At 41.3% G+C, this 14,768-nt stretch overlaps 3 protein-coding genes across 3 annotated transcripts; 2 read left to right on the top strand and 1 right to left on the bottom strand.

The window, feature by feature from the left end:
* Positions 1-2,640: 2,640 nt before the first annotated feature.
* LOC117825617 (trace amine-associated receptor 13c-like) lies at positions 2,641-3,660 on the top strand. Its single transcript, XM_034701530.1, has one exon. The coding sequence runs from the start codon at positions 2,641-2,643 to the stop codon at positions 3,658-3,660; it is 1,020 nt and encodes a 339-aa protein (XP_034557421.1).
* A 3,238-nt stretch (positions 3,661-6,898) lies between these two features.
* On the top strand, positions 6,899-7,918 carry LOC117825616 (trace amine-associated receptor 13c-like). Its single transcript, XM_034701529.1, has one exon. It carries the CDS (start codon positions 6,899-6,901, stop codon positions 7,916-7,918), a length of 1,020 nt encoding a protein of 339 aa, XP_034557420.1.
* Positions 7,919-12,356: 4,438 nt separating this feature from the next.
* On the bottom strand, positions 12,357-13,958 carry LOC117825615 (trace amine-associated receptor 1-like). The gene is made up of 2 exons (XM_034701528.1): positions 13,845-13,958; positions 12,357-13,346 (listed from the first exon to the last, which is right to left on the bottom strand). The coding sequence occupies exons 1-2, from the start codon at positions 13,881-13,883 to the stop codon at positions 12,357-12,359; spliced, it is 1,029 nt and encodes a 342-aa protein (XP_034557419.1). The 5' UTR covers positions 13,884-13,958.
* Between the last annotated feature and the right edge of the window lie 810 nt (positions 13,959-14,768).

Raw genomic sequence — 14,768 nt, 5'->3', positions numbered from 1 at the left:
GGACACCGCACAGATATATATATATAAATATATACTAGGGGTGCAACAATACGTGTATCTGTATCGAACCGTTCGATACAGTGGTCATGGTTCGGTACGCCCTATGAACTGAACGATACGCAATTTTATATTTATTTTATCAACTTCTGACGAGGCGCTCTGTGCTGAAAGTTCAGAGGATCTGCGCTCGACTCCTCCGGGCTGCATTGTCGAGCGCAGGTCCTCTGAACTGCGCGCTCCTCCCACATTCATTCAGTCAAAGCTGGTCACGTTTGTTTTAACTGTGCTTCATATGGAAATCTATATTTCACCATACGATGGTCTGCTGGGTTCATATGTTCACGTATATGTGTGTGAGCGCGCGCCCGAACGAGAGGGAAGCACGAGTGTCTGCTTTGTTTGCAGAGCAGAGTTGTTCCGTGGTCCTGTAGTGATGCTAGACTGTGTGATGTGGTTTTAAAGTTCGTATATGCATTACTTGTGGTCTTATACTGCATGATGTGTAAGACTTCAGCCTGATACCGGACAGTGTTTTCCCTGCCGTTACATCGTGGGCGCACCCGCCGGGTCCCGCCCCCCCTTGGAAGTCAAAGCAGAAGTGATTTAAGGTTCCCTCTCTCATAGATCAGGTCTATACCTTGTTCTTTTATTTAACAGACTAAATATCCTTGCACCCCTAATATATACATACACAAATTTACATTAAAGGAAACAAAATCAAAGTCAAAATGAAAACAATATAAACTAACAAAGTGGTAAGAAAAAATAGAAACAATAACAAAATGACAGAGCAATTGGAGTCAGACGGAGTAAGCGGTTTTGAACAGATATGTTTTGAGTTGTGATTTGAAATGGGGGAAAGAATCTGTGTTTCTGAGTTGAGGTGGTCATGAGTTCCAGAGACGAGGAGCAGAGCGGCTGAATGCTCGGCTCCCCATAGTGGTGAGACGGGCGGAGGGGACAGACAGGTGTATGGAGGAAGAGGATCTGAGGGAGCGGGAGGGAGTGGGAACATGGAGGAGGTCGGACAGATATGGGGGGGGCGAGGTTGTGGATGGTCTTGAATGTTAACAGGAGGATGTTGAACTGAATACGGAACTGAACAGGGAGCCAGTGGAGCTGTTGGAGGACAGGAGTGATGTGGTGGATGGAGGGGGTTCGGGAAATGATCCGGGCAGCTGAAGTCTGGACCAGTTGGAGTTTATGGATGGATTTGTGAGGGAGGCCGAAGAGGAGAGAGTTGCAGTAGTCCAGACGGGAAGTGACAAGGCTGTGGACAAGGATGGCGGCTGTGTGAGGGGTGAGGGAGGGGCGGAGACGATTGATGTTACGAAGGTGGAAGTAGGCAGTCCGGGTGATGTTATTGATGTGTGATTGAAAGGATAATGTGCTGTCAAGGATGACACCCAGACTCTTAACCTGGGGGGAGGGTGAGACGGAGGAGTTATCAATGGTGATGGAGAAGCTGTTGGATTTGGATAGAGTGGATTTGGTGCCAATGAGGAGAACCTCGGTTTTATTACTGTTTAATGTAAGGAAATTTAGGGTGAACCAGGTTTTTATTTCAGAGATGCAATCAGTGAGGGAGGTGGGCGGGGGAGTGGACGAGGGGTTAGTGGTGAGGTAGAGCTGGGTGTCATCAGCGTAACAGTGGAAGTGAATGTTGAATTTGCGGAAGATATTACAGAGGTACCGAGGTACGAAATAAACATTAACTTCCCCCGCCAGCACGCCTGCTCACAGTTCATTTTGTCCTAAAGATTTCCTGCTGCTTTTTCAAATGAGCTCACCCAACTTGAAAAATGTGTTTGTGTTCACACATGCAACATCATATCTGCACTGCATTCCATGAGTTTGATAAAAGTTTAAGCCTGAAGAGGCCTCCATCTGATAGCTTCATCAAATATCACAGTGCCATCAATTGGCAGAAGGCAGTTACTGATTGTGTATTGTATTAATAATTTTAACAAAAAAGAAAGATTCCCTTTGAAATTTGTTCAGCCAGGTCCTGAGGTTAACTATGTGAAGCTCAAAGGCATCAATTTAACACTGTTGCCATGATGACACATATTTCACCACAAACAGGAAGTTGTTTTTTATGGAGGTTGAAATACTTTTACATTCAACTTAAATGATTCAGTGGCATCCCAGACAAAATTTCAAAAATTGATGTTTTCCGGGATATTTGTCACACCTATACTTGCAAAACAGCCTCCTGGACCTATACTGTAAATTTATCAGGGGATCTGCTACTTTGTGTTTTGGTTATAAACCAGTGCGGTCTAAGCTCTTTTTTTTTTCAATGCGTCACTTAGCATGAGAAATGAGACCTTTGCATGGCATGCTTTAGTTGGTTAACATACTGACACTTTACGCTCACTTCATATGGTGAAAAATACACATGAAAACTCTGAGCCAAATAAGAATTTCAATTTGTAAAGGATTACCTTATTGTAACTCTAAGACTGTTTTAAATGTACATTACAGGTAAGCTTTTGATTGGTTGGCACAGTGTATCAGGTGATCGGTAGGTGGCTTCTCAACCGTGTCTTTGGTTACAAGAAAGCTTCCTGCACCAGTCTCTCGTTGCCCTCTCTCTGTTGGGTTTATCTGTGAGGTTCATGTGTCTGAGTGTGTATGATGTCTGCAGGTCTTTCTGAGGAGCAGCTCTGTTTCCCAGAGTCTAACGCCTCGTGTGTTCGGACACAGTTCAGTGTGGGGATCAAATTTGCCCTCTATATGTTGTTTACTCTTGGCACACTGATTACCATTCTAGGAAACTCTATTGTCATTGTGTCAATAGGACATTTCAAACAGTTGCATAATCCTACCAATATGCTTATTTTATCTCTGGCTTTGGTTGACCTGCTTGTTGGAGTTGTTGTGATGCCTTTCAGTGCCATCAGAACTGTTCATGGCTGCTGGTTCTTTGGGAAAGTGTTCTGCCAGCTGCACTCCAGCTTTGATATGTTTTTAACCACTCTTTCTATCTTTCATCTAATCTGCATTGCTGTAGATAGACAACAAGCAATATGCAACCCTCTGCATTACTCCATGAGATTCACCATGTCAGTGGCCTGGATAATGGTGTTTTGCAGCTGGGCTCTGGCTGCTGTCTACTCTTTTAGCCTGCTGTACTCCAAGGCCAACATTGCTGGCTTAGAGGAGTATTTGGAATCAATATACTGCCTTGGCAGCTGCAACCTCCTCTTTAACAACCTTTGGGGAATCCTGGACAGTATTTTATGTTTTTTCTTTTCATGCACTGTAATGGTTTGCCTGTACACTAAGATCTTTATTGTAGCTAAAGAGCATGTTCGAAAGATTGGAGATACAAAGACTTGTTCTAAGGTCAGAGGAAGAGTTGGGTTGATTAAACAGTCTGAGCATAAAGCTGCAAAGACCCTGGGCATTGTGCTCGGTGCATTCATCTTCTGTTGGATGCCATTCTTTACTAACTCAATGATTGATGCCTACACAGGCTTTGCCACACCAGCTGCTGTCTTTGAAGCTTATTTTTGGTTGGGTTACTTCAATTCAACCTTGAACCCAATTATTTATGCCTTGTTTTATCCCTGCTTCAAAAAGTGTTTCCATTGTATTATCACTTTTAAGGTATTTAGCACAAATTCTGCAACTATGGATTTATCTTTTAAATGACACACTGACACTCAGGACCTTTCCCATTATCCAGAGATGATCAGAAACAAAGTCATAACATGCATTTGCAGGTTCCTTTCTGTTGTCATCAGTAAAGCCACTTTCTTCTTCTTCTGCAGCTATGACCTGACACTAATATTTGTGAAACATTACAATGAATTTATATACAGCTCCTTTTTAGGCTCATAAGATTGCTTTTGCTCACTTAATTTATGTTGATGGCCGTTTGTTCAGTATTTGAATTTTTAAAAATCCAACAGTTATCACTTGTCAAGTATATTTACAATTTAATAAATTACAGCTTTTCGATCAATTTATACTAGTTTAATCAATTATTCAGATATTTCTGAATGGTATGTAGAGCTATTTTGAAATATTTTATTATTTTCTATTATTTATTTCTGAATATTTTTTTTTAGAAATACTCTGGAAAATTTGTAGAAAATTTCAGGAGCTCTGACCCTAAAATTTGCTTGACTTGAATGTCCACATGTACCCTAATGGCTTGAAGCCTTCCCTGTCAGGCAGGGGGGTCATTGTGGGGATCTTAGGAAGCTGATCATGATGTCAAATAGAAGCTGTGGTAGTTAAGATGTAGTGTTTTACAATCTTATCCAAGATGAAAATCACTGATCCTTTAATTTTGCCCTTCATAGTTTTAATGTACTTTATATCGTGTTCTCTTTAATTTGGTTTCCCTCTCAACCCCTGGCATAAATGTCTGCTCATTAATTGAAAGCTGTGTTATTGTCAATGATTGCAATAAAGTTTATTTTAAAAAAAATGGTGGACTGAGACAAAGTTGTACGCTTTACAACAGTTCATACCTTTTATCAACAAGATGAGAAAATGAAGGCCTCCATAAATTAAGAGTGAAAAAGAACATACAGCAGAGAAGAAGAGCGTATCAGGCAGTCTCACTTCCTTTTGATGAAACTTTCATCCTGTTGCATGTCGCTCTTTTGGGTTTACACTGGTGTACTATGGAATAGTGTTTCCTCTTGAGATGCGCTACTTAGCAGCTCTGCATATGTGTAGCAGCAGAATCCTGGACACTTGTTGCCAGTGGAAGCTTTATTTGTTAAAGGACATCAGTCTATTGTGTTACGCCTCTCCTGGCACCTTAATGACAGATTTTGTAATAGAGTATCAGAACATGCTCCAACTACCTGGACAGTGCAAATGGAGAGAGTAGTGGTGTGTTATAAAGTGATTCTGCACAGGGAGCCTTATTTGATAGAGGATATTGGTGTCCTGAGATACACCTCTCCTTGAAGTCTGTGCAAACGTTTCATATGAGAGTACCAGCACATGCTTACCTTACTCTAACAGAGCTCTTGCACTTGTTTATGACCTGAAAACATTACTGAATAACGCAAACTGATGGCCTCTGCTATCAAGCTGCGCTATCGTAGCTTTTCTTTTAACCAAGTAGCTAAAGTAGGCAGAACACCAGAGGTAATAATAATAATAATACATTTTATTTAAAGGCGCCTTTCTCGGCACTCAAGGACACCGCACAGATATATATATATATATATATATATATATATATATATACTAGGGGTGCAACAATACGTGTATCTGTATCGAACCGTTCGGAGTGGGAACATGGAGGAGGTCGGACAGATATGGGGGGGGCGAGGTTGTGGATGGTCTTGAATGTTAACAGGAGGATGTTGAACTGAATACGGAACTGAACAGGGAGCCAGTGGAGCTGTTGGAGGACAGGAGTGATGTGGTGGATGGAGGGGGTTCGGGGATTGATCCGGGCAGCTGAATTCTGGACCAGTTGGAGTTTATGGAGGGATTTGTGAGGGAGGCCGAAGAGGAGAGAGTTACAGTAGTCCAGACGGGAAGTGACAAGGCTGTGGACAAGGATGGCGGCTGTGTGAGGGGTGAGGGAGGGGCGGAGACAATCGATGTTACGAAGGTGGAAGTAGGCAGTCCGGGTGATGTTATTGATGTGTGATTGAAAGGATAATGTGCTGTCAAGGATGACACCCAGACTCTTAACCTGGGGGGAGGGTGAGACGGAGGAGTTATCAGTGGTGATGGAGAAGCTGTTGGATTTGGATAGAGTGGATTTGGTGCCAATGAGGAGAACCTCGGTTTTATTACTGTTTAATGTAAGGAAATTTAGGGTGAACCAGGTTTTTATTTCAGAGATGCAATCAGTGAGGGAGGTGGGCGGGAGAGTGGACGAGGGGTTAGTGGTGAGGTAGAGCTGGGTGTCATCAGCGTAACAGTGGAAGTGAATGTTGAATTTGCGGAAGATATTACAGAGGTACCGAGGTACGAAATAAACATTAACTTCCCCCGCCAGCACGCCTGCTCACAGTTCATTTTGTCCTAAAGATTTCCTGCTGCTTTTTCAAATGAGCTCACCCAACTTGAAAAATGTGTTTGTGTTCACACATGCAACATCATATCTGCACTACATTCCATGAGTTTGATAAAAGTTTAAGCCTGAAGAGGCCTCCATCTGATAGCTTCATCAAATATCACAGTGCCATCAATTGGCAGAAGGCAGTTACTGATTGTGTATTGTATTAATAATTTTAACAAAAAAGAAAGATTCCCTTTGAAATTTGTTCAGCCAGGTCCTGAGGTTAACTATGTGAAGCTCAAAGGCCTCAATTTAACACTGTTGCCATGATGACACATATTTCACCACAAACAGGAAGTTGTTTTTTATGGAGGTTGAAATACTTTTACATTCAACTTAAATGATTCAGTGGCATCCCAGACAAAATTTCAAAAATTGATGTTTTCCGGGATATTTGTCACACCTATACTTGCAAAACAGCCTCCTGGACCTATACTGTAAATGTATCAGGGGATCTGCTACTTTGAGTTTTGGTTATAAACCAGTGCAGTCTAAGCTCTTTTTTTTTTCACTGCGTCGCTTAGCATGAGAAATGAGACCTTTGCATGGCATGCTTTAGTTGGTTAACATACTGACACTTTACGCTCACTTCATATGGTGAAAAATACACATGAAAACTCTGAGCCAAATAAGAATTTCAATTTGTAAAGGATTACCTTATTGTAACTCTAAGACTGTTTTAAATGTACATTACAGGTAAGCTTTTGATTGGTTGGCACAGTGTATCAGGTGATCGGTAGGTGGCTTCTCAACCGTGTCTTTGGTTACAAGAAAGCTTCCTGCACCAGTCTCTCGTTGCCCTCTCTCTGTTGGGTTTATCTGTGAGGTTCATGTGTCTGAGTGTGTATGATGTCTGCAGGTCTTTCTGAGGAGCAGCTCTGTTTCCCAGAGTCTAACGCCTCGTGTGTTCGGACACAGTTCAGTGTGGGGATCAAATTTGCCCTCTATATGTTGTTTACTCTTGGCACACTGATTACCATTCTAGGAAACTCTATTGTCATTGTGTCAATAGGACATTTCAAACAGTTGCATAATCCTACCAATATGCTTATTTTATCTCTGGCTTTGGTTGACCTGCTTGTTGGAGTTGTTGTGATGCCTTTCAGTGCCATCAGAACTGTTCATGGCTGCTGGTTCTTTGGGAAAGTGTTCTGCCAGCTGCACTCCAGCTTTGATATGTTTTTAACCACTCTTTCTATCTTTCATCTAATCTGCATTGCTGTAGATAGACAACAAGCAATATGCAACCCTCTGCATTACTCCATGAGATTCACCATGTCAGTGGCCTGGATAATGGTGTTTTGCATCTGGGCTCTGGCTGCTGTCTGGTCTTTTAGCCTGCTGTACTCCAAGGCCAACATTGCTGGCTTAGAGGAGTATTTGGAATCAATATACTGCCTTGGCAGCTGCAACCTCCTCTTTAACCATCTTTGGGGAATCCTGGACAGTATTTTATGTTTTTTCTTTTCATGCACTGTAATGGTTTGCCTGTACACTAAGATCTTTATTGTAGCTAAAGAGCATGTTCGAAAGATTGGAGATACAAAGACTTGTTCTAAGGCCAGAGGAAGAGTTGGGTTGATTAAACAGTCTGAGCATAAAGCTGCAAAGACCCTGGGCATTGTGCTCGGTGCATTCATCTTCTGTTGGATGCCATTCTTTACTAACTCAATGATTGATGCCTACACAGGCTTTGCCACACCAGCTGCTGTCTTTGAGGCATTTGTTTGGTTGGGTTACTTCAATTCAACCTTGAACCCAATTATTTATGCCTTGTTTTATCCCTGCTTCAAAAAGTGTTTCCATTGTATTATCACTTTTAAGGTATTTAGCACAAATTCTGCAACTATGGATTTATCTTTTAAATGACACACTGACACTCAGGACCTTTACCTTTTATTCACAAATATTTATAGAAACAAACTTATTACATGCAGTTAGATTTCATGGTCTTTTCTATTGCCATCAATAAATGTCTGCTTCTTTTGCAGTAGTGTAGTGCCACAGGAGATCATTTCCACTAATCTGAGGCCTGTCATGGTGCTCTGGTCAAGCAGTCAGCAGAGAGTTTATTATATAGAGCTGATAGTGCCTGTGGAGGACTCAATGGAAGAGGCGTATGAAAGGAAGAAGCTTAGTTACTCTGAGATGGCAGCAGAGGTTGGAAGGTTAAGGTTTGTCCAGTAGAAGTAGGATGTAGAGGGTTTGGTACATCTCTCTCACTACTGGGAGTACTGGGAGTGTTTGGACTAAGTCTGTGAAAGACAGGAAAGGAAATGTCAGATGAAGCAGTAAAAACGAGTCAGTGGATCTGGATGGGGTAGGCTACTAAACCTATCACTAGAGGGCATCGTGTGGTGGGTTTCTTCACTGAGTGCTCATCCTTTCTTTCAGCACAAGAACCTTGTGTTTCTCTCAAATGCAGCTGTGACCAGACATTCATATTTGTCAAGCAATACAGCCCCCCCTTTTCCATCTAATGACTGCTTTGCACACTATATTGGCCATCTGTTCAGTATATAAATATGGAAAAGTATCAATCAATGATGACTTGTGATGTATACTCTATATTGTTAACTCTGGAGCCTTTCGATCAATGCTTGTTACATCACTTACGATATTTCTAAACAGTATGTAGAGTTAATTTGAACTATTGTGAATCTTGTGTAATAAGCATATCTGACACTTGAGTAATAAATAAAATGATTCAACATGGTCAACTGCTAATCCTGGAAATTATTTGAAGCTTCCATTCACAAAAGTCATTGAGCCCAACATCCAGAATTTAGTCTGACCTTTGCAACAACAATTCCTAAAGTCTGAAATCAGGAGACATCACATAAAAGTAGAGGTCACCTGTGGGTCAGACTCCTCCACAAACAGACAGGAGTTTAGTTCATTTTGGAGTTTTGCCCTTTGAAATACTTTAGCTTCCAGGTTTTATCAGATGTCCTGTGATTTATGTAACAATGATGAAGTGCCCAGTATGGAAATGCCTTTCATTCTCGGGCTTGGCTTTCTTTCTGCGTTGTATGATCTGGCTGCTGTGGTCTGTATAACTGTGGAACAGGACGCCTGGTTGGCTGTCCTACTACTCAGCTGCCTGGGGGGAGACTGTGGAGCTCCTGAACTCCCAGCACATTTTTGATATGATGTTTATGTTCTTACAACTGAGAATATTCAGAACTTCCAACATCAAAATCTCCAGATGTACAGTCATGGCCAAAAGTTTTGAGAATGACACAACTATTAATTTTCACAAAGTCTGCTGTTTCAGTTTTTATAATGACAATTTGCATATACTCCAGAATGTTATGAGGAGTGATCAGCTCAACTGCAATCAATTGCAAAGTCCCTCTTTGCCTTGAAAATGAACTTTATCACCAAAAACACATTTCCACTGCATTTCAGCCCTGCCACAAAAGGACCAGCTAACATCATTTCAATGACACACAGGTGTCACACACATTAACACAGGTGTGGGTGTTGGTGAGGACAAGGCTGGCGATCAATCTGTCATGATTGAGTGACTGGACACTTTAAAAGGAAGATGGTGCATGACACCATTGTTCCTCATCTGTTAGCCATGGTTACCTGCAAGGAAACACGTGCAGCCATCATTGCATTACACAAAAAGGGCCTAACAGGGAAGTTTATAGCAGCGAGTAAGATTGCACCTCAGTCAACCGTCTATCCAATTATCAAGAACTTCAAGGAGAGAGGTTCAATTGTTGCCAAACAGGCTCCAGGGCGCCCAAGAAAGTCCAGCAAGCACCAGGACCGTCTCCTGAAGGTGTTACAGCTGCGGGATCGGGCCGCCACCAGTGCAGAGCTTGCTCAGGAATGGCAGCAGGCAGGTGTGAGTGCATCTGCACGCACAGTGAGGCAAAGACTTTTGGAGGAAGGCCTGGTGTCAAGGAGGGCAGCAAAGAAGCCACTTCTCTCCAGTAAAAACATCAGGGACAGACTGATATTCTGCAGAAGGTACAGGGACTGGACTGCTGAGGACTGGGGTAAAGTCATTTTCTCTGATGAATCCCCTTTCCGATTGTTTGGGGCATCTGGAGGAAGGCTTGTTCGGAGAAGACGAGGTGAGCGCTACCATCAGTCCTGTCTCTTGCCAACAGTGAAGCATCCTGAGACCATTCATGTGTGGGGTTGCTTTTCGGTCAAGGGAGTGGGCTCTCTCACAATCTTGCCTAAAAACACAGCCATGAATAAAGAATGGTACCAGAACGTCCTCCGAGAGCAACTTCTCCCAACCATCCAAGGGCAGTTTGGTGATGAAGAATGCCTTTTCCAGCATGATGGAGCACCTTGCCATAAAGCAAAAGTCATAACAAAATGGCTCGGGGAACAAAACATTAAGATTTTGGGCCCTTGGCCAGGAAACTCCCCAGATCTTAATCCCATTGAGAACTTGTGGTCAATCCTCAAGAGGCGGGTGGACAATCAAAAACCTACAAATTCTGACAAACTCCAAGCATTGATTATGCAAGAATGGACTGCCATCAGTCAGGATTTGGTCCAGAAGTTGATTGACAGCATGCCAGGGAGAATTGCAGAGGTCTTGAAAAAGAAGGGTCAACTCTGCAAATATTGACTTATTGCATGAATTCTGTGTAATTCTCAATAAAAGCTTTTGATACTTATGAAATGCTTCTAACTGTATTTCATTATACCATAGAAACATCTGACAAAAACAACTAAAAACCCTGAAGCAGCAGACTTTGTGAAAATGTAATATTTGTGTCATTCTCAAAACTTTTGGCCATGACTGTAGTGTTTGGATAGAAAATACCAGGCAGGTTATTGAGTGGGCCACTTCTTTTTAAGGCAGAGGCAACACAGATTGCTGCTGTAAAGTCAGGCGGATGTTGAGAATGATAAATGGTAGACAGAACTGATGTCTAATAATTTGATAAGTCATCACCACCATATTCATTCACATACCTTACTTTCAGAGCTGCACAGAATGGCGGAGGAATACCCGAGAGATATCTGTATTTTCTGTACCACTTGAATCTTCTCAAGCCAGACTCAAGCATTGACTGCATTACGGTGTTTCCCCTAAGTTTACAGCCTATCTATCTTTAAATAATATCTTTTGTAATATCTTAAGTTAAATAATCTAGCCGGCAAAAAAGTCAAAAGAAAACATTCTTCATGTGACCACTATATCTGATTCACTTCATTCAAATAAAAATGCCATGAACGCAAAATGCAGGTCTGCATTGCAGACGACAGTCCCTGAACGCACCTGCAGTGAAAGTCAGCTCACGGGCCCTCTTTGATACCAAGGAGTTTATCCAAAATTACTAAATGTGTCTGATGTATCACCAAACTGGATTAAATCAAGCTCTATACGTGGAGCGTTTTACAGTAAGATAAAATGCATAGCTTTATTTTCTAAAGATTAGATGACCAGCGGGGGAAAATAAAGGTTGTTATTGTCCGACGGTCCTTCTTAAGTTTTCATCTGAGTTTATGTTATCAGTGATGCACTTCAGCTCGTCATAGTCTCGTTTTCGTCTTGAAAAAACGAGTTGTTGATGAACATGTATCGTATCATTGTGATGTGATGCGTGTATGCGAGCGCCAGTGTTTGTGTGTCTGTGTACGCATCGTGGGCAGAACTCTGCCATGCGATACAAAGAGATAAGCAGATGAGCATAACGACATCCCATCATGTAAATAAGATAAATAACATCAGGATATTTAGTCTGTTTAATAAAAGAACAAGTTTAAGAACTGATCTGTAAGAGAGGTAACCCTGAATTACTTCTGCTGTGATCTGGCACTATAGAAAATAAAATTAACTTAATTACCGAGGGGGGCGGGGGGCACTGTTCATTAACATAGAATTTGATGGTTTTGAAATCATTTAAAGACTATAGTCAACTGAAAGCCATGCTAAGATTTAAGATTCAAGAAGCTTTATTGCAGAGTGAGCTTGTACACACAACAAATTTGACCAGTTTCTGGACTTTAAAGTGAAGTGTTGTCCCAAACACTGGAGCTCCTGGGCTGATACACAATTGTTCTGATACTTTGACTGTGTGTTGCAAGAATCTGGTGTTACAATATACATTTTCAACTCCTGTGGTAGGGCTTGTTCAAAGTATCTGTTGTGGCTGCAACTTCTCCAACTGCAGTCCAGAAAGCTTTCATTGCGATAATGCCAAATATAGAAACTAAATTACCTGATTATCACGATTATCTGAAACAATCCTGATCTAAAAGTTGGTCCAGGCTTGTTGTTGTATGTGAAAAAAAATCCAAACTTCCCATGAGTTTTTCTATGCTTTTATTCAGTGAAGAGTGTTGTCTCTGACATGTCAGATTTAAAGATATCACCCGAGGTAAATAACAGCAAAGCTTTTCTGAACCACCTGTAAAAAAATGCATATATCATAGGGTTCACTGTAGAGTTCAAGTATCCCAACCACACAAGTACTTCAAACAGTTTTGGAGGTGTTGAGTAACTAATGAAAGGATCAATGACATAACAGACAAAGAAAGGAGTCCAAAAAGAAAGAAAGGCTCCCATTACAACAGCCAGAGTTTTAGTGGCTTTAGTCTGGCTTGATGTTTTCACTGAGCTCACACAGCCTGCCCTCTGTATGCTGCGGAACTGTTTCTGTGCCACCAGCAAAACCTTCAGATACACAGCAAGCATTATAACACCTGGCATGTAAAAGGAAACAAGGGAAGAGAATACACTTGAAGGTCCACTGACAAACAAAACACACCCTCCTTTACACACAACATGGTTATAATAAAACTCCTCAACACCCAAAATATTTAGTTTCAGAAAAATCATCCCAAAGCCTAAAAAAACTGAAATACTCCAAGTGAGCAGGATCATGATCAGCACTACATTATCAGTTATTCTGCTTCTGTAAAGCAGAGGTTGGCAAACAGCATAGTATCTGTCCACTGATATGGATAACAGGTTCAGAATTGAGGCTGTACACAACGTGACATCCGAGCTCATGTAGACTTTACAGAAGAAGTCACCAAAGTACCAACAGGACTCTATGGTTAGGATCATACTGGGGAACATGACTAACAACCCTAAGAGCAGGTCAGACACAGCCAGAGAGACAATCAGGTAGTTGGTTGGAGTATGGAGCTGCTTAAAATAAGCAACTGAGAAAGTCACCAAAAGGTTTCCACACACTGTCAGAATGACTGTGACCCCTAGAATGATGTACAGGGCCACACGCCGGTGTATGGGATAAATAGTCCTCAGGCATGAAGTGTTACTGGACTCATAGCAAAACACTGGCTCCATCTGAAACAAGATTCAGAAACAGATCAATGTTAGAAACAAAACCTTTTAATGACACAATGTCTTCACCTGGACCAAAAGTGATGAGACAGACGATATAATGAAATTGCTGCTCTATTGTTGTATTGTGGTTTCTTCTATAGGGGATGCTTTGGCTTTATTTCATAGTAATTTTCTTTGTAGTGTATTCCCACTGTCTCATCCATGAGAGAAAACATTATCATAAGCAGGTTCTCATCTCCTTTGTGATGAGTGCTCAACAGTGCTGTATATCTTCAATGAGAGATTTAAAAATACATCCCCACCCCCTGGATGAGCTTCTAAAGCATTTTAAATTCTCTTTAAAGAATGGTATATCATACAAGCTTCAGCAAAAATAAAAATGCCGTATTGGAAATATCAAAATTGTTCATTAATAAAACTGACAGTATCTTTAAAATAAAACAGTCATCATTATTCCTCTAATTATCTCACATGCTGCATATCAGTCCTGACACTCACCATACAGCTGGCCGGTCCACCACACAGCTGGTGTCTCATGGATCAGTGTCAGAGACTCTTGTTCTTAAGAGCTCTCCAGTAAACCTCGTCAGACGGTCGCTCTCAGATCTTCAGGGAATAAAGTCCAACAGTCAGTCAGCCAATATGAAAAGTTAACTGGATATCAGATCCTCTTGGAGGGTGTTCTCTAAAACGTGGCGGTATATCCGGTCGTACTACGTATGTCAGGTGAGCGTGTTGCATCATTTCCATTTTCCTCTTCCATTCTGTTGCACGTAGCTGCAGTTAGCCCTCAGCTCTCACTCTAAATCTCTTGTAATTCACATTTACTTACTCTTCCACTAACTTAAGTTAGTCCTCACCTCTCTCTCTCAAGCACTCTCTCTTTTATTTGACTAGTAAGCTCTTTAGTGGTGATTTGTCTACTCGTAGCTTCAGAATCAGAATCAGAATCAGAATCAGCTTTATTCGCCAGGTATGCTTGAACACACAAGGAATTTGACTTTAGTAAACTGTGCTCTCTTTGTACAAGGCATAAGAATAAGAATAAGAACTACAATAAAAAATAAAATAAAATAAAAATATAATAACAATAACATCAGCTATAAATACAAAGAAACAACAAATAGGCTTGACTAATATGTACAGGCTAAAATAATATGATAAAGTGCAGTGGTGAGTTGCAGAGGTAGTTTAACATTATAAAATAGAAGTTAAATAATACAAAAAATAGAAATATGGAATGGAGAATTGTTGCATTGTGTATCTACATGTATATTTACAGAGAGTGTTTATCTGACAGGTATGACACTGTTATGGTTTAGTGTTCATCAGAGTGACAGCCTGGGGGAAGAAGCTGTTCTTATGACGGGTTGTTTTGACGCACAGTGATCTGTAGCGCCTGCCGGAGGGGAGGAGTTTAAA

Source organism: Notolabrus celidotus, chromosome 14 (assembly GCF_009762535.1).
Source record: "Notolabrus celidotus isolate fNotCel1 chromosome 14, fNotCel1.pri, whole genome shotgun sequence".
Lineage (NCBI taxonomy): Eukaryota > Metazoa > Chordata > Actinopteri > Labriformes > Labridae > Notolabrus > Notolabrus celidotus.
The sequence above is the reverse complement of the archived record's forward strand: the minus strand, read 5'-3'. Positions and strand labels throughout refer to the sequence as shown.

Coding starts and splice junctions, on each gene's coding strand:
- LOC117825617 (XM_034701530.1), top strand. CDS start 2,641: ATGTCTGCAGGTCTTTCTGAGGAGCAGCTCTGTTTCCCAGAGTCTAAC.
- LOC117825616 (XM_034701529.1), top strand. CDS start 6,899: ATGTCTGCAGGTCTTTCTGAGGAGCAGCTCTGTTTCCCAGAGTCTAAC.
- LOC117825615 (XM_034701528.1), bottom strand. CDS start 13,883: ATGAGACACCAGCTGTGTGGTGGACCGGCCAGCTGTATG. Junction 13,347..13,844: donor GTGGACCGGCCAGCTGTATG/GTGAGTGTCAGG, acceptor ATCTTGTTTCAG/ATGGAGCCAGTGTTTTGCTA.